This window comes from Gracilinanus agilis, chromosome 1, assembly GCF_016433145.1.
Source record: "Gracilinanus agilis isolate LMUSP501 chromosome 1, AgileGrace, whole genome shotgun sequence".
In the NCBI taxonomy this organism is placed as follows: domain Eukaryota; kingdom Metazoa; phylum Chordata; class Mammalia; order Didelphimorphia; family Didelphidae; genus Gracilinanus; species Gracilinanus agilis.
In genome coordinates, this window is record NC_058130.1 from 340082539 (window position 1) to 340104481 (window position 21943).

General features: G+C 37.6%; 1 protein-coding gene across 1 annotated transcript in view; it reads right to left on the reverse strand.

Annotated features, from left to right (window-relative positions):
- POC5 (POC5 centriolar protein) overlaps window positions 1-12642 on the reverse strand; it is a 73429-nt gene extending 60787 nt beyond the window's left edge. The window contains exons 1-2 of the mRNA XM_044657700.1: window positions 12579-12642; window positions 2711-2799 (exon numbers count right to left, since the gene is read on the reverse strand). Coding sequence (XP_044513635.1) covers window positions 2711-2788 — 78 coding nt within the window. The 5' untranslated portion in view covers window positions 2789-2799; window positions 12579-12642. The remainder of the gene's footprint in view (window positions 1-2710; window positions 2800-12578) is intronic.
- Window positions 12643-21943: the final 9301 nt, after the last annotated feature.

The following is a 21943-nucleotide window of genomic DNA, read 5'->3' on the forward strand; positions in this document are numbered from 1 at the left end:
AGATGAACAAAGGAGGAGGGCTCTGTTTAAGCAATATTTTAAGGTTTATAAAGCACTTCCCTCAGAAGAACCCAACGAATTAGGTAGTATAAGTGTAAGTATTATCCCAATTTTACTGACAAAGTAACAGAGGCTCAGGGAGGTGAACTGACTTACCAGAAAGAAATTCTATGAAAGATGTGAATTAAAGTGTTATTCTGAGTTGTCTACCATACAATTCAAGTTTAATTTTACCATTTCATTAAGTTGTTTAGTAATACAGAGGTCTGTTTGCTATTTCCCAAATTTTCAAATCAACAACAGCAACCAAGAGAATAATTTCACTTCCCCAAAGATCATTTTACAGCTCTTGCTTATTTTACAGGGCCAAAGGGGGCTCCTTTCCACATATTTGTAACTAAGTCTATGTATCTGTGGAAGCCATAACACTTACATGTTTCACTGGGATAAATGTATAATGACAAAAGCACTTCGTTTTAAAATTCTATTTTAGTGTTGTTTTAATTGGTACCACAGAGGCACCAATCTATATTTAGAAATTTAGAAAAGTACAATATTTTACATAAAGTCATATCCTTTAAAATTAATACATATGATCTCTCTTTTGGATTTGTTGCCTTAGACAGCAGAATGTGTTGAGTATCCCAGCAAAAGAGATCAGAATGTAAAACTAGAACAGAATTTGTGACATCACAGCTTTCGGCTGTTTGGCATTTTAAAAAATTTTCAGTTGCACTAAAAGTCAAAGTAGCATTTCTGACAAAGTTAAATACTATTTTCTTACAAATTTCTTTGCATATCATGTATTGTAATGTCTCAGGACTCTCAAATTAATTAACAAGCATTAGGTCCCTGCTATGTGACAGGTACTGTGCTAGGTTCTCCCAATTTATCAATTTAAGCCCCTAAAGGGAGAGAGAGCATAGATGTCATGTTGTTTTCTGAAAAATGAAAAACAAAGATTTGAAGTTTAATGTGTAGTCTGTTGTTTAGTTGTTTCAGTCGGGACTGATTCTTTTGACGTTTTCTTGGCATAGATACTGGAAAGGCTTGCCATTTCCTTCTCTAGGTCATTTTACAGATGAGGAAACTGAAACAAATTGGATTAAGTGATTTGGTCAGGATCAACAGTTAGTAAATGTCTGGAGTCAAATTTGAACTCGGGTTCTTCTGACTCCAGGCCATTGTGCTTCCTAAGTTGCCCTGAACAGGGAGTTTACTGAGCTATAAATTATAGTAGTAAATAAAGTTGAAATAGACTAAAAACCATGAATCAACAGACTGATTTGGATCAAAGGATTTAGAAGGTAGATGAATCTTCCATCTTTTAAGGAGTTTGTGACTTAATGAAGGCAAAAAAGAATGTTCATGTGCCACTAGTCAAAGAGGTAAATTAGATTTTCTTTGTCAATGAACATGGTATTTTGAATATGCATAAGAGGACTGCCCCACCACTTTAGCCTTCTGGAGTTTCTTTTCCTCGGCGTATATGATGACTTCCTCCTTTTTCAGAAGAAAAATGTGAATTGAAGATCCCTGACTTCTCCAAGAAAGTAAGAATACATTTACCATGAGAGGTTCATTCAACAAACACTTATAATCTACTTATAAACAAGACAAAGATAAAAATAAGATGCAGTTCCTTTCCTCAAAGACCCAGAAATTAAGTGGGGGAGATAAGACTAGCATGTAAATAATTACAGTACTAAGTAGAATGAGACAAGTGCATAGGAAAAGTACAAAAAAAAATACTATGTCAGATTCACAGAGATATAGGTCTTTTTTAGCCAGAGCAGAAATCAGGCAAGGCTCCTCAGATGTGCCTATTATTACTGATGAAAGAATTTTTAAAAGTAAGAAAAGGAGTGCCAGGCCAGGGAATATCACACATTACTATCTGGCTATAAGAAGGCAGCCCTGCTTTGGAGAGTTTTGGTTTTTTTAATTGATTAAGAAAAATTTCCCATGGTTACATGATTCATGTTCTTTCCCTCCTCTCCTCTCACTCCCCTCCCATAGCCAACATACAATTCCACTGGGTTTTACATGTGTCATTGATCAAGACCTATTTCCATATTATTTATATTTGTACTAGGGTGATTGTTTAGAGCCTACATTCCCAATCGTATTCCCCATCGACCCATGTGATCAAGCAGTTGTTTTTCTTCTGTGTTTTTGCTCCCACAGTTCTTTCTCTGGATGTGAAGTTTTGGAGGGTTTTGAACACAAGAAATGGAGTTTGTATTTTGAGATGGTGGGGAAGTAGGGAAGAGATTGTCATCACAGTATAGTTCAGTAGATTCTCTTGACAGCAGAATAAATATGATGAATGTGGGGAAAAACTACTGTTAGAAAGGGAATTATTATTATTGATCAGGCAAAAGCTAATTGGCCTGAATTATAGAAATAACACTGAAAAGAGCAATACTGCTGAGTCAGAATGGAATCAACATACTTCCCTGCACCTTTTTTCATACATGCTTGCTTTTCTACCTCATCTTTGAAAAACAGTAATAGCTTTTCCTTGGCTATGTGTTAGAAATGAAACTCTCCCCTAGTAGATATTACCACTATGCCAAATATAAAATGCCACAGTAACCTAATACTTGGAATTTGTTGAATGAACAAATTTAAGTTAGCCTTCCTTCATGATATCATTCCTATAAGAGCCCTTTTATTAAAGTTTCAGATGATATTAATTCTGACCTACCTGGAGATCTGAAGAAACGGAACTGTCTGGATCAGGTTCTCTTGCTGCAACTGAAGGTTTCTCTTCGTCTGAGGACATCCTGCAAAAAACTGGAAAAAAACAGATGTTAATCTTAGTTTCCTCTGTGTTTAAATAAAACATTTTCAGTTAAGTGCAATGAAATTCTACATAACAATTCCCATGAATTGTGGCAAAAGTTAAACAAGTCTTTATGCATAAAGTACTGTGCTAGGTTCTAAGAAGGGGAAACAAAGAGTTATTAGAAAAAGTTCCTGCCCTCAAAGAGCTTAAAACTCTAGTGGCTTATGTTCTAGTCATACAGAGATAAGGATATCTAGTAGGAATATAAAAACTACTACTATAAAAAGTGAAATTTTGTCAATATTTAACAAGACAAATTTTTTCAGTGTGAGTACGCCTTCCAGAGATGCAGATCAAATATGCTCTGTAACATAATAAAAAATCCTGAAGAGTTATAGTGGCTAAGAGGTTTATTACCTCATCAATACAATGATGAGCCTTTTAGAACAGATGAGCATCCTTAAATGACAGACTCAGAATTTAATGTTAGGCTTGTATTTGAAACTTTTCCAGCTTGGCAGAATGGCCAACTTTACAGAACTAACCTGGCATAACCTTGAGAAAATCCACAATACAATGAGGCACCAAAGTAATTAGGGAAGTAATAAAAATGGTAAGTAGAAACAAAAATTGAAAACAAGAGATGATACAGGTAGTATATTGTTAACTACCAAAGGAATGGTAAAGACACAAAGTATTCCACTAAAGTGAATTTGGGATATATCACATGTGGGCTTTATAGGTATGACAAAGTAGAATTCAAACTGGGTCTTGGGAGATGGGCAGGATTAGAAAGCATAAGAACACTTTAGAGAGCTTTAAAAGAGGGGAAACACATTCATGGGATAATGAGAAGATTACAAGATTCTTGTGCAGGGGAGTTTAGGGAAACATGTTCTGAAATATAAATAGGGGTAACATGAAACAGTCTGAATGTTAATGTGAAGGAATTTGGCCTTTGTCTTAACAGGCAATAGGGAAATCACTGAAGGTTTTCTGAGTAGTGGAAATGACCTGATCAAAGTGATAGATCAGTCTGGCAGCAGAATGTAGAATAGGGATACTGAAGTAGGTAGGGTGATTAACTAGAATACTGCTGAAATATTTTGGGAGGTGTGTGATAAAAGGTCAGAGAACAAAATAAATTACAATAGGAAGACTGACAATGCATTTCATGAGCATACCTGGGCATATGTTCAAGAATGTTAATCAAGGGGCAGCAAGACAGAAGACAGCAGCTGGCCAAAGATAGGCCAAGCACTAACATATTCCCCTTCTCTTCCTGTTAATGGAGAGAGTCACCTGCCTTTGTCTGTGGCCTCCTTCCCTTTCTCCCAGTCAAACCTGTGCAGAATCACAGGATTCCAAAGCTGAGAATACTCTTAGAGACTCTCTAGTCTAATTTCTTTATTGCAGCGATTGAGATGAATTAACTCGCTTAAGGTTTTATAGTTGGCAATGACAAAGCTAAGCCTAAAACCTATTTTTTGATTCTTGGCTGTTCTTTTCCTTACACTATTGTGTCTCTAAGTACCCATTTAGGTGTGTTCAACTGCAATAACAATCCTTTTCACAACAACAACTATCACCTATAGAGTACTTTTAGGGTTGAAAAAGAGCTTGGCATTCTCATTTGATTCTTACAAAAAACCTGTGAGATAAATGCTATTATTACCTATGTTTTACAAATGAGGAAATTAGAGCTTGGAGAGATTAAGTGAATTACTCAGGATAATATATCTATTAAATATTGGAGACAACATTCAAATCCAGATTTTTCTGAAACCAAGTCCACTGTTTTTTGTTACTGATACCATAGTAGGTGACTCTGCTCTGCTAAACATGTGGGAGCAAATGAGACCAAACCAAAAATTATCCTCCATAGACTCCAAAATACCCTCTATTTCCCTGCTGACTTCATCTCCATCTTTGTTAATCTTTTTTACATATTCTAAAAACTGTAAAATTTTCTTTTCATTGTGAAAATTCTTTTTATCTATCTTTTGCGACATCAGAACAAGAAAACATGCTTTTAGTTGGTCATTTTTTGGGGTATTACTAATCAGAAATGCTATATGCAATACTGTAGCAGAGGGAGTTTTCTTATAGCTGGTATTCCAACTACCTTATTAGAAGACTTACAGTATGTTACTAAAAATATGGACAAATAGATTTTGTCCAATATTCAAATAAAGAAGCCCTGGAGTAGCTAATTCAACAAAAGTCAAACTAGAGCTGCTGTTTTGCCTTATAAAATAAAAATTAAATTAGTAGATGACATTCATCACTAATGGTAGAAAGGAAGAGAAATTCCACATTGATTCCAATAAGTAAAATTTTCTACTTTACCATCAGAATAAGTAGGAGACAAGTATCTCCTTAATTAGCCTACCTAATCATGACTCTTTAAGGTCATTTTTTTCTTATGTTCAAGACCTGGAGTGGGCTTTTGTAGATTCAGGCTAATATTAGAACAAGCTACTGGAAGAAGACGTATCTTGCATTAGCAACCAGTCCTCAGAGAGATATTTTGTAACTTTGATGGAAAGAAAAAAAATCTCTTTCATTAAAGGGAAGTGATATATTCGATTATTATATAGTAATCAAGTAAATATGCACCTAATATGTGCTAGATACTGTGCCAAGAGACTGATACCAAAAAGAGGTAAAAGACAGAGAACCAGGAAAGAGTGGTATTCCAAAAACCTAGAAGAGAGAATCAAGGAGAAGGAAGTGACAAAGAACACAGGGAAGTCAAAGAGAATGAGTATTGAGAAAAGGCTATTGGATTTGGCAACTAAGAGATCATTAGTCATTTTGGAGGGCATAGTTTTAATGGAATTATGGTAAGCAAACTGGCAGTGCCATTCAAATAATGGTAAATACCAGAGTTTCCAGTTGTGTTAAGCTGAGGGACATACTTTGTTCTCCATTTACCTGGCTGGTCATACAAATTTGAACTCTCAAAAACAGGAATTGGGGTTAAAACAAAGCAGAAGTCATAGTCAATCAACTTGAAGTTGTATTTCATAAGTATTTCAGTCTTGAAACAGAGTTGTACAAAAAGCTTTCAGTGAATCTAAAAGTCAGTATAAGAAGCTTCAACAAAGGATTTTGAGAGTTGTTTCAAACAGTTCAACTGCATTGTTACACATTTTTTTTTTTGTCCTTTAAGAATCATTAACAAACCTCTCAGTTGGTAAGGGATTAGACACATTTTTCATAGAAACTTTCAGGTAAGTCAGTTAGTATCTTATAAATGAATTGCCTCCTTTCTTTTCCCATCCTAGAATCATAAGAACTCTAAATAAACAAGATTAGTGTGGCAGCAGAGTGCATAATTACACATTTTAGTCTTGTCCTCCGAAAAAGGAAAATAGTATTTCATAAACATTCCTCTGAGTCAAGTCAAATAGGAGTCACTTATCAGAACTCTTCTGTTCTCCTCAGACCCTCCACAAACAAAAAGAGAAAGATGGAAACTGGCTTAGGTTTAGGAATGGAAATGCCCTTTCCGTTTTTCTGAGGGCACTGACTAATGCATAAATTTATTCTACACATGTTCAATGTTTACAGGTGACTGTAATGTAATCTTTTTGCCATAGGAAACAATGGTTTCAGAGAAACCTGGCAAGGACTTGTGTGAACCAATACAGAGTGAAGTGAACAGCACCAGGAGAACAATTCATATAATTACGCCAATGTAAATAAAAGCAACTTCAAAAGATTTAAGAACTCTGATCAATGCAGACAAAGCGAGCCTCTTGCATCTTGAAGGATTGACTCAAGGTGTAGAATGACAGATTTTGGGGCATGGTGGGAATTTGTTTTGTTCCCTTCTGGGTTTTTGGGATACCACTGTCTCCTGGTTCTCTGTCTCCTTTGCTGAATTCTCTTCTAGATCATGCCCTCTAAGCACAATTGTCCCTCAGGGTTCTGTCCTGTACCCTGTACCTTCTCCCACAATACTACTTGGTGATCTCATCAGCTCCCATTGTGCCTAAAATGGAACTCATTATCTTTCCCCCTAAACTCTGCCCACCTCCTACCTTCCCTGTTAATATAGAGGGCAACACCTTTGACCTAGTACCTCAGTCTCCTGACCTAGGAGTCATCCTGGGTTCTTCACTGTACATTTGTCACAAAGGTTTAAAAAAAAACAAAAGAAAAAGAAAACCAATCACTCCTCCTTTCTTCCCCCATCTCCTATTAAAAAATTTTTTACTAGCACAGAAAAAAAGACAGAGGACAATGCAGACTTTCTCTTAAGATAGCTTTTAAAGTTACATGTTGAGGAGCAGCTAGGTGGCTCAGTTAATAGAATGCCAGGCCCAGAGTTGGGAGGACCTTAATTTAAATCTGGCCTAAGATACTTCCTAGTTATGTGACCCAGGAGCAAGTCGCTTAACCCACATTACCTAGTCCTTGCCAATCTTCTGTCTTAAAAGTTGTTACTAAGACAGAAAGTAAGGGTTTTAAATTTAAAAAAAGTCAAGGGTTAAATTTCTTTAAAAGAAAAAAAGGACTATAATAGAGCCAAAGCTTCATGTATAATCCTTTTTTCCTATGCTAAGTTATATATAGAAAAGCTCATTTTATTTGGTGTTAAGTTCAGAATAGAAAAAACAATTGGTATTTCAGGGTTTGGGGTAAGAAGAGAGGGAAAGAAGTTGTGTGTTTGAAATTATCATGTATTAATCTTCTAAGGCTTGTTACTTTTTTTGCTTTGCAGATGATTTTTCACTTCTAGCTTTAAAGTGAGTAATTTAAAGATTGCAGCAACATCTCACAGATTCTGAGTGTTCCCTGGGCTGGTTAGCATGGAGCCTGTTTTAGAATCTAAGTTAATTTCATACTCATTTCTACCTGGCATAATTTTAGCTCAAAAAAAAAAAAAGTCCAATAACCATAATTTTATTTAAAAACAAAAACAAACCTCCCCTTCTATCTTAAAATTGATGCCAAGTATCAGTTCCAAGGGAGAAGAGGCTAGGCAATTAGAGGTAAAGGCTAGGCAATTAGAACTGCAAATTGTCAAAGGGGCCATCTGCTATCTTCTGGGTACAGTAATAGTCAGGGGTCCTTCCACAATGCCAAAGTTGTCATGAATGACCTTGGCCAGGGGGGCCAAGAAGTTGATAAGAACAAGAGGCATTACTAACAATTTTAAGAGAAGTATTTCTCATGGTTCATTCCTATCAGGAACATGGGAGAATTAGCAGAAGAAACAGAGATAAATGACACATTTAGCTCTATCCTTCAAGTGAGCCCCAGCTTTTCCCACAGTGGTAAAGATACCAGTGTACTCTACTAAATACTGGGTTACAGCATCTCACCATTTAATATTCGGAGAATCATATTCCTGGAAGATAGTAATGGCTTTTCTATTGATCATCAACTTTTTACTCTCTGCCTTGATAGTGTCCTTGAACTTGCCATGAGGGCTACTACATTGGAACATATAAACTATGTAGCTGATGTCACTAATGTCCACAATATCATTCTGCCTGAGATGAATGAAGCCCTGGTTACCAGGAGCCCAATGTAGTCAAATCCACTGACTCTGACCTTCATCATCTTCTCTCAGGGAGATGTCTACAGCAGCAGATTCTAGCACTGACTTGGGAGAAGAACTGAGCCTCAGCCAATTCTATGAAAATCTCTAACATTCTGGCTTCTATCTACCCAAACCAAAAAGGTCTTCCTAATCACTAATTATACCTGAAATCCCATAAGTCTTTTATTTCAATTTCTTGGTAGTAACTATTTCTTGACTAGTCCTTCCCTGACTGCTCTTCTTTTTTTCTACCTCTTGCCTATAGTTATTTTGTTAGATAAACTCTTCAGCCAAATCCATTCTATTTAAATTCAACAAAGTCTTCTGGATCTATGTCTTTTTAATTTACACTGTTATCAGTCTTGTTCTGGCCCTCATTGCCTTTCACCACAATTACTACAGTTGTTTCTTCACTGGTTCAGCAGAATCCAATCTCTTAACTTTCCAATCTATTTGACACAATTTAATCTTCCTAAAGCATAATTCCAGTCATATCACTTTTTTGCCCCCCAAACCTCCCCGGTGTCTACCAATTAAAGGTCTAAACTTTTGAATGCAGCATTCAAGGTCATCTAAAATAAGTTCTGTTTATTTTTAGGCCTCATCTTCTACTTTCTCTAAAAGATATACATAAATTTGAGCTAAACTGCATTATTCACTTTGCCTTAAATACATCTCATGCTTTCCCCACTTCTATATCTTTGTTCATGTTGTTCTTTCTGACAGGAATGCCCTCCCCCACTTCATCTAACTAAATCCTCTTTGTCTTTAAAGTTCAGCTCACATACTCTCTTAGATGAGATCTCCCTAACAATAAAATTTTTCCCTTCTCTAAATCTTCAATGTACTTGGTTTATATCATGCTAACTTGTTCTATAGGCATTTGTTTACTAGCAAAATGTTCTGTTTAAATTTTTTTTGATGACTTTCCTTTTTGTGCTAGCCTCTATAAACATTTGCTAATCCCCTTTTCATAATGAGGCTTAATCTGGGCAGTATGCTGGGTATTCCTGATTTCATCCTTCTCTTCTGTGATTTCATTCCATCAATCATATTCTCTGCTTCTTTCTCTCTCATGCTTTTTCTGAGTTCTTTAATTTTACCTATAAATATAATTGGCTTTCACCTATCCTAAAAAAGTCTTCTCTTCACCCTACTGTGGCATCCCATGCCCAAAGTATTATCCTAAACTTTTAGAAAAAGCAGACCATGCTTGTTGCCCCTACTTCTTCACTACTTTATCACTACCTAAACCTAACAAATAAAATCCCAGTGCTCTACCTTAAAAAAAATTTTCCTTCAATGCTATGAAATCTGCTTCTTTTGTACTTATGACAAGCAAAACCATCTTCTTCAAGATCAACAATTGACCTCCTTATCACCATATCTATTGGTCTTTTTTCTATCTATCTTTGACTTCTCTCTCTATAGGAATAATAGTTTATGTTTATTTAGCATTACTGTGTGCAAGGCATGCTAACCTCTTTATAATTATTATCTCTATTGATTCTCAAAACAACCTTAGGAAGTAAGTGATTTATTTATACAGATGAAGAAATGGAGGCAAAAAAAGATGAATGACTTTCTCGGTATTATACAGCTAGTTGGTGTCTGAGGCCAAATCTGAACTGCAGTCTTACTAAGCAAGGTAATCTATCCATTGAGATACTTGGATGCCTCTAAATATGAGACTATGAGCCATATCTTTATTGAAATTCCTCCTCCTTTTCTCTAAGACATCCTTATACTTCTTTTACTTTTTCTGTTCATTTCTTCTGTATTGGTGGCCTAGGGGAGGGAATTGTTTCTTTAATCTGTTTCTGCTCCTAAAATGTGAAATGTTTCTCTTCACTCTTACCTCTTACTTGGTGATCTTGCTTTCTCCTAAGGTTTCAATTATCTATGCATAAACATACATATATATACTCACATATTTCCACAAGCCTTCACCCCACCAATTTCTATGATTCTTCCTTATTTCTAACTGCCTACTAGATGTTGTTCCAGTACCTCAAATTAAACCTGTGTAAAATGTAAGTTTAAAGTTCTTGGTTTAAATTCCAGACCTGAAACTTGCTAACTGTGCAAGGTTGGGTGAATCATTTGACCTCTCTGGGCCTCCATTTCCTCATCTGTAAAATGGGGATAATAGCATCTATCTCTTAGGATTGTTGTGAGGATGAAATAAGATATTTGTAAAGTGATTTAAAAACCTTAAAGTACAATATTCATTTGGATATTATTATTATGGGAGGGAGTAGGAATAGAGACCTCATTTTGGACTTCTACATTTTCTCAACTACGCCCCCAATAAACATATCATTGGGAAATCTATCATCTTGCAAGATCCTATCAGCCTAGTTATCCACAACTTATCAGTATCTTCTGTCTCTCTGATTGGAGGGTAGAGCCATAAAAACCTCCATTTAAGGAAAAGGGACAGGAAGACATCTCATTTTGCCCATCTGTACTTAATTTGGATTTCTTTGCCTTTTCTCCATCACTTCTCCACCACACACAGCCCCAGCACTTCTACCCTTTTCTATCTATCTCCTTCTCCTACCTTCCCTCTCCCCATTCCAATTTTCAGCTTTCTTTTACATACTGTCTTCTTCCATTAGACTTTAAGGTCCTGGAGGGCAGGCTTTCTTTTTCATATTTGTACTCTCTATGTTTAACACAATGCCTGGCACATAATAAATGACTATTGATTATGGATTTTTGGGACATATAGGCGATGTAATGTCAACATTTTATTTTATTTTTTACATTTTTTAAACCCTTAACTTCTGTGTATTGGCTCCTAGGTGGAAAAGTGGTAAGGGTGGGCAATGGGGGTTAAGTGACTTGCCCAGGGTCACACAGCTGGGAAGTGTCTGAGGCCAGATTTGAACCTAGGACCTCCTGTCTCTAGCCCTGTCTCTCAATCCACTGAGCTACCAGCTGCCCCTTAATGTCAACATTTTATTAAAAACACCAAAAGAAAGGAAAGAAACAAGAGCATTTTATTAAGTGTGCCTACTATGTGCCAGGCACTGTACTAGAGCTTCATAAATATTTCATTTTATTCTCAAAACAATCCTGGATGCTATGTAGGTGTTATTATCACTTCCATTTTTCGGCTTAGGAAACTGAAGTAGGCAGAGGCTAACTGATTTTCACCCAGGGCACACAGCTGTTACTGCCTGATGTTAAATTGGAACCCAGGTCTCCCTGACTCCAGATCCAAAAGCTACAAGTGTGAATTTCTGTACTCTCTCTTAACTTCCAAAACAAAGAAAGAAAGGGAATGGTGAAACATGAAGCTTCAAAGGAGTTTTCCCTCACCCAAGGGTTCTTAACTTGGGGTCCATAAACTCTGGTTTTAAAAAATATAGACGAACTTCACATGTACACATATATTGTTTGCCTTCACAAATTGGTGTGGCAGGGGCCAAAAGGCGAATTTGGAACTTAGAATTTTAAAAAATAAATGTTAAAAATAAAGACAAAGGGGCAGCTGGGTGGTTCAGTGGATGGAGACAGGCCTAGAGACGGGAGGTCTAGGTTCAATTTTGGCCTCAGACACTTCCTAAATGTGTGACCCTGGGCAAGTCACTTAACCCTTATTGCCTAGCCCTTAGCTGCTCTTCTGCTTTAGAATCAATAGTTGATTCTAAGGCAGAAGGTAAGGGTTTAAACAGATAAAATAAAATAAGAATAGAGATAAAAATTAATTTTATAGCTATCTCAACATGATTTATTTCCTTTGTAATCATGCATTTTAAAAAACATTCTGAGGTTTCCAGTTCTAATCCAAGATGTCAGGAAAAAGCTGAAAAGTTTTCAAGACGGAAACAGAGAAATAATGTAGTTCAATAAAACAATGACCACGGAGAGCTTCCAATGGCAAGATCCCAAAGAGGACTGGCCCGGGGGATTTAAATGAAACCCAACAGCTGCGAGGTGACATCATCACGCTTCTCTAAACAGGATCTTTTCCCTTTATACCAGCACCAGGTGATGTCCCTTCCTCCCGAGAGAGGCAGGAGAGGTAGGGAATAGAGAAAAACGCTCCCTAGAGCGGATACAAGGGCAGCGTTTCTCTACCACTGAGCAGTCACAGCTCCTAACTCTACCCGAAAGGGGACCCGGGAGTGCGAGACTTTAAATCCGCGAAACCCTCCCCACCCCCAACCCCCCGGCCATGTGACCAGACCGCTGCTGCTCCGAGGCAGCAGAACAACTCACCTGTCAGCTCTAGCCCTCTGTTTTCGGCTCCTACTCTAGCTCCGGTTCCAGATATGGCTGCGTACGGGCGTTAATTCCTGCAGAATAAGCCCCAGCCCTTAAGTTGCCACCTAACAGTTTCAAATTGCTAGGAGGAGTTAAGGAGGCTCCTGCTGGTTGGCTCTGCTCTTTTAGTAAGTCGTCGTAGGATTGGTTAATTTATTAAGGGGCGGTGCCTTATTCCAATCCCTTTTATCACTTGGCCCGGTCTCAGCCAATAGGGAAAGGAAGTGAGGACCCCTTGGGCTCGATTTCGGAATTCCCAGTCCAAAGCGTTACTAAGGAAGCTCCGAAGGGTCTTAACGGACTTTAGCTTGGCTTCACTGCTGCGCTTGCTCAGTCCAGTTCCTCCTAAATTCTTTAGTCAGGACTATGTGATTCTGTATTTTTGACCTTTGCTGGCTGCTCGGTGCGGGGTTGAATTGGGCGCCAGATTTTTTTTTTTGTTTTGTTTTCAGTCGTGTCCGACTCTCAGGGACCTCATTTGGGATTTTCTTGGAGTGGTTTGCTATTTCTTTACTCCACCTTATTTTACAGATGAGGAAACTGAGGCATCAGGGCGAAAGGACTTGTCGAGGGTCACACAGCAGATAAGTGTTTGTGGCTGAGTTTGAACTACAGAAGATAAAAGCTTTCCCACTTTAGGCAGGGTATTCTATACGCTGCCTAAATTTTTGAAGATAAATTGATCAGAAGGATTAAGTCTTCCTCTCCTTTGGGAGGAAGAGCTCTCACGATGTATATGACTATGCAAGATTTGCCTCGGTTTCCTTGCCTGTCAAAAGAGGGGATTGAACTAGATTGGGGAGCCCCTCGGTTTGTGGGAGGAGAAGACTTGTGGTGTGGTCAAATAGAGGCTTGGCCTTCAGAGTGGGGTAGATTAAAAGTTAGGAAGATCTGGATTGGAGTCCTTCAGATACTTACTTGTGTAATCCTGGTAAAAATTTTGTGTCTGGGTTGTAAAATGACGAAGTTGGATTCATGGCTTCTGAGGTCCTTTCTGGTTTTAAGTCTATGACATAAGTTCAGGTCTCCACTTTGCTTAGTCCTAACTGTGACTCTCAGCCTCTCAATTCCCCTGATTCTAAGATTATAAATTGTAAAAACAGTTTCAGATTGCATTGGTAGAGGAAGTGCATTAAATTAATGAAATCAGGTAGGCCCCTCCCCCCCCAATAATACAAATTAAGTAAGGTTTTAAAAAGTTTTTAAAATTCTTACCTATCTCTTAGAATCAATACTGTGTATTGGTTTCAAGGTAGAAGGACGGCAGGGGCTAGGTAATGGGGGTTAAGTGACTTGCTCGGGGTCACACAGCTAGGAAAGTATGGCTTTTAAATGCAGTTAAATTTGACATTGTTAAAGATTAAGACCCAGTAGAATGTAAACTCCACGGGGCAGGGACAATTTGTATCTGTCGAGCCTAGTTCCTAGGACAAACCTAAGTGTTTAATGCTTAGCGAATTGAATCATAGATCTTACTACAGTAAAACAGGAATATAATACTACACCTGTCTCAAAGTGTTGTAAAGAAAGTGTTTCTAGGTTTTCGCAAAAGATGAGCAGTTCTCTACCTAATTAGGGCTAAGATCAGGTGTGACTTATCTCTTAGCTTCAATTAATGGTCTCCATTTCTGTGACCCCTTCTGCATGGTGACATGTGCTTGCTGTTTTTCTGACTGAGTATTGAAACCTGAGTGTTTTACCCTAGTTTCAGCTATGGGTCACTGAATGACATATACCCTGTGCTTCTGACTGCTTTGGACATATTTCCATGGTGGTTTTCTTCCTTTCTGATCCTTTTTTGCCTCTAGTTTGCCTTTTATAGGGGAAGGTGGGATTTTCATTTTTGGTCCTAATCCCTCCTTCAAGAGTACAGTTCCTATATTCTTAGTTTCAAAGGGAGAAGTTTGGGAATATTTAGGTAGGAGGCAGGGTTATGGATATAATCATAGTATTTTAGAGTTGGAAGAGATCTAGTCCAACCCTCTCATTTTACAGGAGAAAAATGACAAGTGAAGTAATTTAGTCAATGGCAGTGAGGGAGTAAATAGCAGAGTACAGTTTTCCCAGAATGAAAACCCATATGTATTTCTATTATCTATGTGCATTTGAATTGACAGCAAATACATTTAGACTTTTCACTTTCCTTCCATTTCTAAGAAAAGCAAGGAAAAGGGAAGTATTCTGAATTGGAGACACTCCAGTCATTTTCTCCACTTTTCTCTCCATAGTTCCCAGAGGCTCACTCATACCCTGCTTTTCTCCCCCATTTCTGCTCTATCTGAGGAAAAAGTGTAGGGAAGAAAACAAAGAAAATAGGATCGCTATAGCAGACAGATGGGGGGAAGCAAGAGGGCACAGTATAGGAAAGCAAAACAAGGAAAAAGGAGTAAAGTGAGAATAAAGATGGGAAGGGATTGCCACAATATATCTTTGGTAAATAAAAGTTTGATTGACTCATTATAATGTTTTTTTTTTGTTTGTTTTTTAACCCTTAACTTCTATGTATTGACTTATAGGTGGAAGAGTGGCAAGGGTAGGCAATGGGGGTCAAGTGACTTGCCCAGGGTCACACAGCTGGGAAGTGTCTGAGGTCGGATTTGAACCTAGGACCTCCTGTCTCTAGGCCTGGCTCTCAATCCACTGAGCTACCCAGCTGCCCCCTATAATGTTTTTTTAAAAACCGCCAGAATTTATCCTTTAAACTAACAGGTAGTCGAGAGGCAAATTATAGGGAGACTTCTGGCATGATCTAGAAAGGAAAGACACAACCAAGGAACTTTATTGTTTACTTCCTTTTGGTTTTGCCTAAAGCAGTTCTGTTTACTCCCAAGTTTTTTTTTTAGGAATTCTAATGCTTTGGAGTTAATTGCTTAATTACAACCACAGAAAATGAAACCAGAACACATGACAGTCTAAGCCACCCAGTGCTTTGGAGCTGAGACTGGGAAATCATAGCTATTTCCAGTATGAAACTTTCTGTCACAAAAATGGCTATTATTCTGCTTGCCACATCATAAAATTTCTAATAATGTAGCCTGGAGGTGTCATTGTGGGGTTCCAAGGGAGGTAGAAAAGTCTTTTGTTCTAAGAGAGGACTGTCCTCTATCTTTTCCAAGGGAGACTTTAATTCCTGCCAGAAAGGAATCAGAAGTTTGGGACCAGAAGCTTGGCTACTCTGCTTTTCTCAGACAGAAGGGCAGGACCCCCTAGGTTAGAATGATACTTTTCTACTCCCTTAAATATTACTGATCTAGAAGATGTTATTTTCAGGTGCAAGTTAAAGTGCTGATCCCTTTTTCTTTAATGGGAAAAGAACAACCCTGAGTTCAATATCTAAGGCTTGACTTGCCACCAAATATCAGCTTCACAATGAATACATATATGGCAAATAATCAGGAAACCAATTTGTCCAAGTCAGTAGCAAATCAAATCAAAGAAAGTAAAAATAGAACATATACAGACAATACAGAATTAAGGAGTCCACTCATTGGGATTGAGAACTCATTTCAACAGAGAGAGAATCCTAGATCTCACCCAGAGTAAAGTTCCTTGATATCTTTAATGTAATAACCAGGGATAGGGACATGTTAGGGAATGCCAGCTTCTTTCATTTCAGCTTCTTCCCAGTCTTTTTCTTAAGTAACCTGGAGTGGGGTTGATATCTTTCATTTTCTTGAAGTTGGAAGCCAGAAGCACCTGAAGTCCAAAAAGACTCAAAAAGACTTGAGGAGCTTCAAAGAAAGTCTGAAGACTCTTCTCCCATAAATGAACAGCAAATAGAAGTTTAGTTTGAACTTGAAAACCTCATCTCCTAGACTAATATTTAATGAAATGAGTAGGTATAATTCTAGCCCAGTACTTCCTCTGTCTGAGGAGAGCAGAGTGGTCAAACTTCTGACTCCCACTTCCTGCTTCTTCTGGCAGGAATTCAAATATCCCTTGGAGAAGAGTAGGGGAAGAAGAGACTAGAGATGTCTATTCTGCCTCCCTTTAAGTCATGTGATGACATCCCCATACCATATGTGGGGACATAATAATAATATACATTTCTATGAAGCTAACCTCATAACAGCTTTGTAAGGCAAATAGTCTCAAAATCATTAGTACTGTAGAGCATATAAAGTACTTTTGTTCAACTTCCTTTTTTTTTTTTTAAATAAATGAGGAAGCAAATTAAGTGACTTGACTAAATCACAAGAGACCTTAGAGTTCTTGGTTTAAATACAGCTTGTTAAACATAAGGTATGCTCAATGCCCTTTATATCTAATGGAACTAGTATCAATATCTACATGAATTATTTAAGATAAACGATTTTCTAGCCTTTATGTTTGTCCCTAGTCTTAAACTGGGGGCAAAGACATTCTAGGCATTTTAGACATAAGAAATAACATGAGCAAAGGCACAACCAATTTGGGTGGAACATAGACTAGGTAGAGGAGAAAAGTATGAGGTAAGTTCGGAAAAGATAGGATGGAGCCATATTGTGGAGGATTTAGAATACCAGACTGAGTTTCAGTTTGATAGCTAATAAGTATGTAACAGTGATTACACTGTCCTTACTTCCTGAAGGCCAGGTTTGACTCATTTCATTCTACTTAGCATTCTCCAAAGATTCAGAGGTCTAGGTTCCATCATTGTCTTCAACTCTCCGTGATGGTGTACTTCTAATTGTAAGAGTCCCCTGTAACCCAGTTATATTTAATCCCCTAGCAAGAATAACCTACAAATGTTCTAGTTTAGCTCAATTCCTACATAACACAGCCCCCCAAATCCAAGCCAAAGCCCTATGTTGGGCTTAAGGCTCAGGCACCCTGGCTCTCAGGGCTTTCCTATTTCCAGCTAGCCTGGAATCTTGGCTCCAAGGGTCACCATAGCTTGAGCTCCTAGGTCTAAAGGGATTTATCACTGGCTCCTAGACCAAAAAAGGATAACTGAATGGACCAAAACAATAACTGCATTGTGGTAAGCACTGAGAATACAAACCCAGGCAAAAAAAAAAAAAGAGTCCTTGTCCTCAAGCACCTTACAGTCTAATTAGGTAAGAATATATAAAAAAGAGTTGAAAAAAGGGGACAGAGAACATGCTAGTGGACAAAGTAGAGAAGTAATCTGGGGAGTCATGGGCTAGTCTCAGTTCGAAGTGAGTATGGCTATTGTGGGTACTTCTTCACATGGAAGTTCTGGGAAAGAATTCATCAATCAAAAGAGGATATGGCACTAAAGGTATTGTTAGCATAAGAAAGCCATTGAGATGGAGGTAAAAGAACCAATGAAGAGTTTAGAGCAGAGGGAGAAATGAAAGTTATATCTGTGCATAATGTATAGGTATGTATTCATACATATATATCATAGCAATTTGAGGGATAATATGTGGGGGTTAGGAGTAGGAAGAGACAGAAAGTTTGAAGAATGGTCAGATTGCAACAGTCCAGGCAAATGAGTAGTAATGAACATTTGTACTAGAGCAATGACAATGGGATGAGAAAGGGGCCAAATGTTAGAGATATTGCATCAATAATATCAAACTGTATTCTCCCATAAAAATGTGCTTTTGGATGATACTCTCATACTTCTCAAAATTACCTTTAAGGTGTCTCTTAGTCAAGGAAAAAGTAGTTTGGTGAAGAATGAATGGAAAGCATTAAGAGCCTGCTAAGTGCACTGGAAAAATTTCTGGGGGATATAAATAAAACTGAGTTTCTGCCTACAAAGAGCTTACATTCTACTAGGGTTACATTATTATTTTTTTTAATTTTAAAACCCTTACCTTCTGTCTTGGAGCCAATACTGTGTATTGGCTCCAAGCTAGAAGAGTGGTAAGGGTAGGCAATAGGGGTCAAGTGACTTGCCCAGGGTCACACAGCTGGGAAGTGTCTGAGGCCAGATTTGAACCTAGGAACTCCTGACTGTAGGCCTGGCCCCCAATCCACTGAGCTACCCAGCTGCCCCCGGGTTACGTTATTTTTGAATTTCTCTTTTTTAATTAAAACTTTAGTTTTAACATTCATTTTTGAGATCCAAATTGTTTCTAGCTTCAGTCTTTCTCTTATCCATTGAGAAAGTAACCTATATGATATCATACATGTGAAGTCTTGCAAAACATTTCTATGTTAGTCATGTTGCAAAAAAAAAAGAAAATGAAAATGAAAAATTATGCTTCAATTTGCACTTAAGAGCCTATTGGGTTTCTGTCCAAGGTGGATAGCATTTTTCATGAGTCCTTTGGATTTGTCTTGGATCTTTGCCTTGATCAGAGTAGCTAAATCTTTCACAATTGATCATTGTCACAATGGTTTTTTTTTTTAAAAACTATGTAAAATTTTCTTTTATTTCTGCCAATTTCACTTTGCATCAGTTCATGTAAGTCTTCCCAGGTTTTTCGGAAACCATCTCTTTTATTATTTCTTACAGCACAATAATATTCTTTCACAATAATATCTCACAAATTCTTTAGCCACTCCCCAAATGATAGATATCCCCTCATTTTCCAATTCTTTGTTACCACAAAAATATATAAATATAGCTCCATTTAAATTTTCTTTGATCTTTTTGGGATATGCTGGGTCAAAGAGTATGCACAGTTTTTTAATCTTTAGAGCATAGCTCCAAATTGTTCTTTAGAATGGACCAGTTAACTCCAACAGTGCATCAATGTTGGGGTTACATTCTAATACAGAGACAACATATAGGGAAGGGGTAGCCTGGGACAAGAACATCACAAAGATTGTGAATGGAGTCATAGGGCTATGTAGCAGTACCTATATTAGATCCTCAATCTGTAGGGAAAAGGGGAGATATGAGAGGAATTGTCACAGGTCACCACTAATATTGCTATCTCTTGATGCCTGTGCTAGTGGTGCTTTGAATAATTAATTTAGTGTTTTGCCTTTATAACAGCTCAATTTTCCAATATATTTTTCCTCCTTCCACACCCAGAAAGTGTGTGCAAGCATTTTACAACAAAGAATAGAGGGGAATAAAAGGCAAACAAAACTAACCAACATATCAATCAATTGACAGTATGTGCAGTATTCCACACTCAAGAGTCCCCTCACCTCTGGAAAAAAGGTAGGGAAGCTCATTCTAATGGCTTCTTTGGGGCTATATTTAGTCATGATTATACATTGTTACTTCTATTTCCTTGTTTTTCCTTTTATATTATAATTTAGTAGATCATTTTTCTGGTTCTGCTTCCTTTGTTCCAGTGCATATAAATATTTCCATGCTTCTCTGTATCATTCATATTCATTAAAAAATAAACTTTATTATTGTCTTTTACATCATCTATATTTCCCCAGGGCAGCTATAAATTCACCATCTTGGCCCTGAATTAGTTGAGTTTGAATAGCCTCCATACTTGATCTAAAGAGAATCAGGCCTAGAGTTAGAAAAACCTGAGTTCAAATCTGGACCTCAGACATGTGTAAACTGCAATCCTGGGCAAGTCACTTAACTCTGTCTCATCTGTAAAATGAACTGGAGAAGAAAATTACAAACCACTCTAGAATCTTTGCCAAGAAAACCCCAAAAAGGGTTAAAAAGATTCAGTCATGACCGAACAACAAAAACTTTTCCCCTGACTATAGCTGTGAAAGATAACTGATCTATAACTCTTCTAATTTATTTATGGAATGACTTTTATATTCAAGTCACATCCATTCTGAGCTAATTGTGGTATATAATATAAAAAGTTCATCTAAAACTAATTTTTGTCATGATGCTTCTCCTTTGTCCAGCAAGTTCTAGTCAAATAGGGGATTTTTCCCAAGCAATTTATGTTTCAGAGTTTATCAAATACTTAAGTTAAATTTCTGATTCTTATCTGGTTTGTTCTACTAATTTATTTATCTTCCCCCCCCCCCATACTAAATAGTCTTGATGATTATTGCTTTGTACTTCAGGTATTTCTTTCCACTGTATGGGTGAATCTCCCAGGGCCCTACAGCCACAATATCTCACAAAAAAGGATAAGGTCTTGAGAGACATGGGGTCAGATCAAGCCCATGGGTCCCATGTCAGTAGGAATAGAAGCCCCATTGCTCTGCCATACCCTGCCTACTACATCAGCCCTTGAGTTTGTCATTGGCAAGAACAAAAAAGTGTCCACAACTACAATAAACCAGCATGAGATGAAACTCATGGTTTCCCCCAATCACAGCAGCCATTCTCTTTCTCCCCAGTTTCATATTTTTCCTGCTGAGACTTTTCACCTTAGTGCTTCTTACTCCTTTATCTTGTGCAAATTCATGTTGTTACCCCAGTTGACCACAATGCTGTGTGGACATTGAAACTATACTGGAAGCATTTAGTGGCTGGAAAATTCAATGCAGAAAAGTCTATTCAGACATGCTTTTTAGGCTATCATTCCATCCATATGCCTGGATAGTAGCTGAACAATTTAATGAGATTCTTCAGTTTAGTCTATTGCTTTGTTTTTGTTTTTATATTTCTAGTGTTTAGCACAGTGTCATGTATATAGTACTAGGTGGTACAATGGACAGAGTACTTGGCTTGGAATCAGGAACACTCATCTTCCTGAGTTCAAATCTGGTCAAGCTGTGTGACCCTGGTCAAGTCATTTAATTCCGTTTATCTCAGTTTCCTCTCCTGTAAAATGAGCTGAAGAATGAAATGGCAAACCACTCTAGTATCTTTGCCAGGGAAATCCCTAATAGGGTCACAAAGAAGCTGACATGACTGAATGACTAAACAACAGCATATATGTTTGAAAATACACACACACATATAGCTGGTGCTTAATAAATCTGAGTATTTATTGAAGATAAATTTTGCATATGTCCCATCATAATTGTGTCAATGATATATCACCTACTCTCCATCCTTTCTTTGTTGCTGCTTTCCTCTGGTAATGATTTTTTGATCATTTTACTTACATTGTAAGTTTTTAGAGGGCAAATAGTATTGATCTCTTTTGTTCCACTCCCTCCCCCTGTCCCTTAGCACTAAGCACAGTGTTTTATATACATAGTAGGTTTTCAATAATTATTCACTGAGTAAAACAGACTAGGTTGTGCCATGCCCTTGTCATTTTTTTCATCAGCTCCAATGCTTGAGGAAAATTGGCTTTGAGTAAATCTCTGTGGTGTTTTAATAATTCACCCAGTGTGGTGCTTAGTACTTCAGAGCTGACCAGAGAAGATTCAAATTCAAATATCTGCTATTTGTGGGAACTGCCAAAAACTGTGCAGTATAGATATTATCAATTGATAGAATCAATGTTTTATTGGCTCTGGAGCTTCAGGCCCCAAACAAACTTAGGGTGACCTCTAAGAATTGGGGAAAAGAATAAGAAGTGATA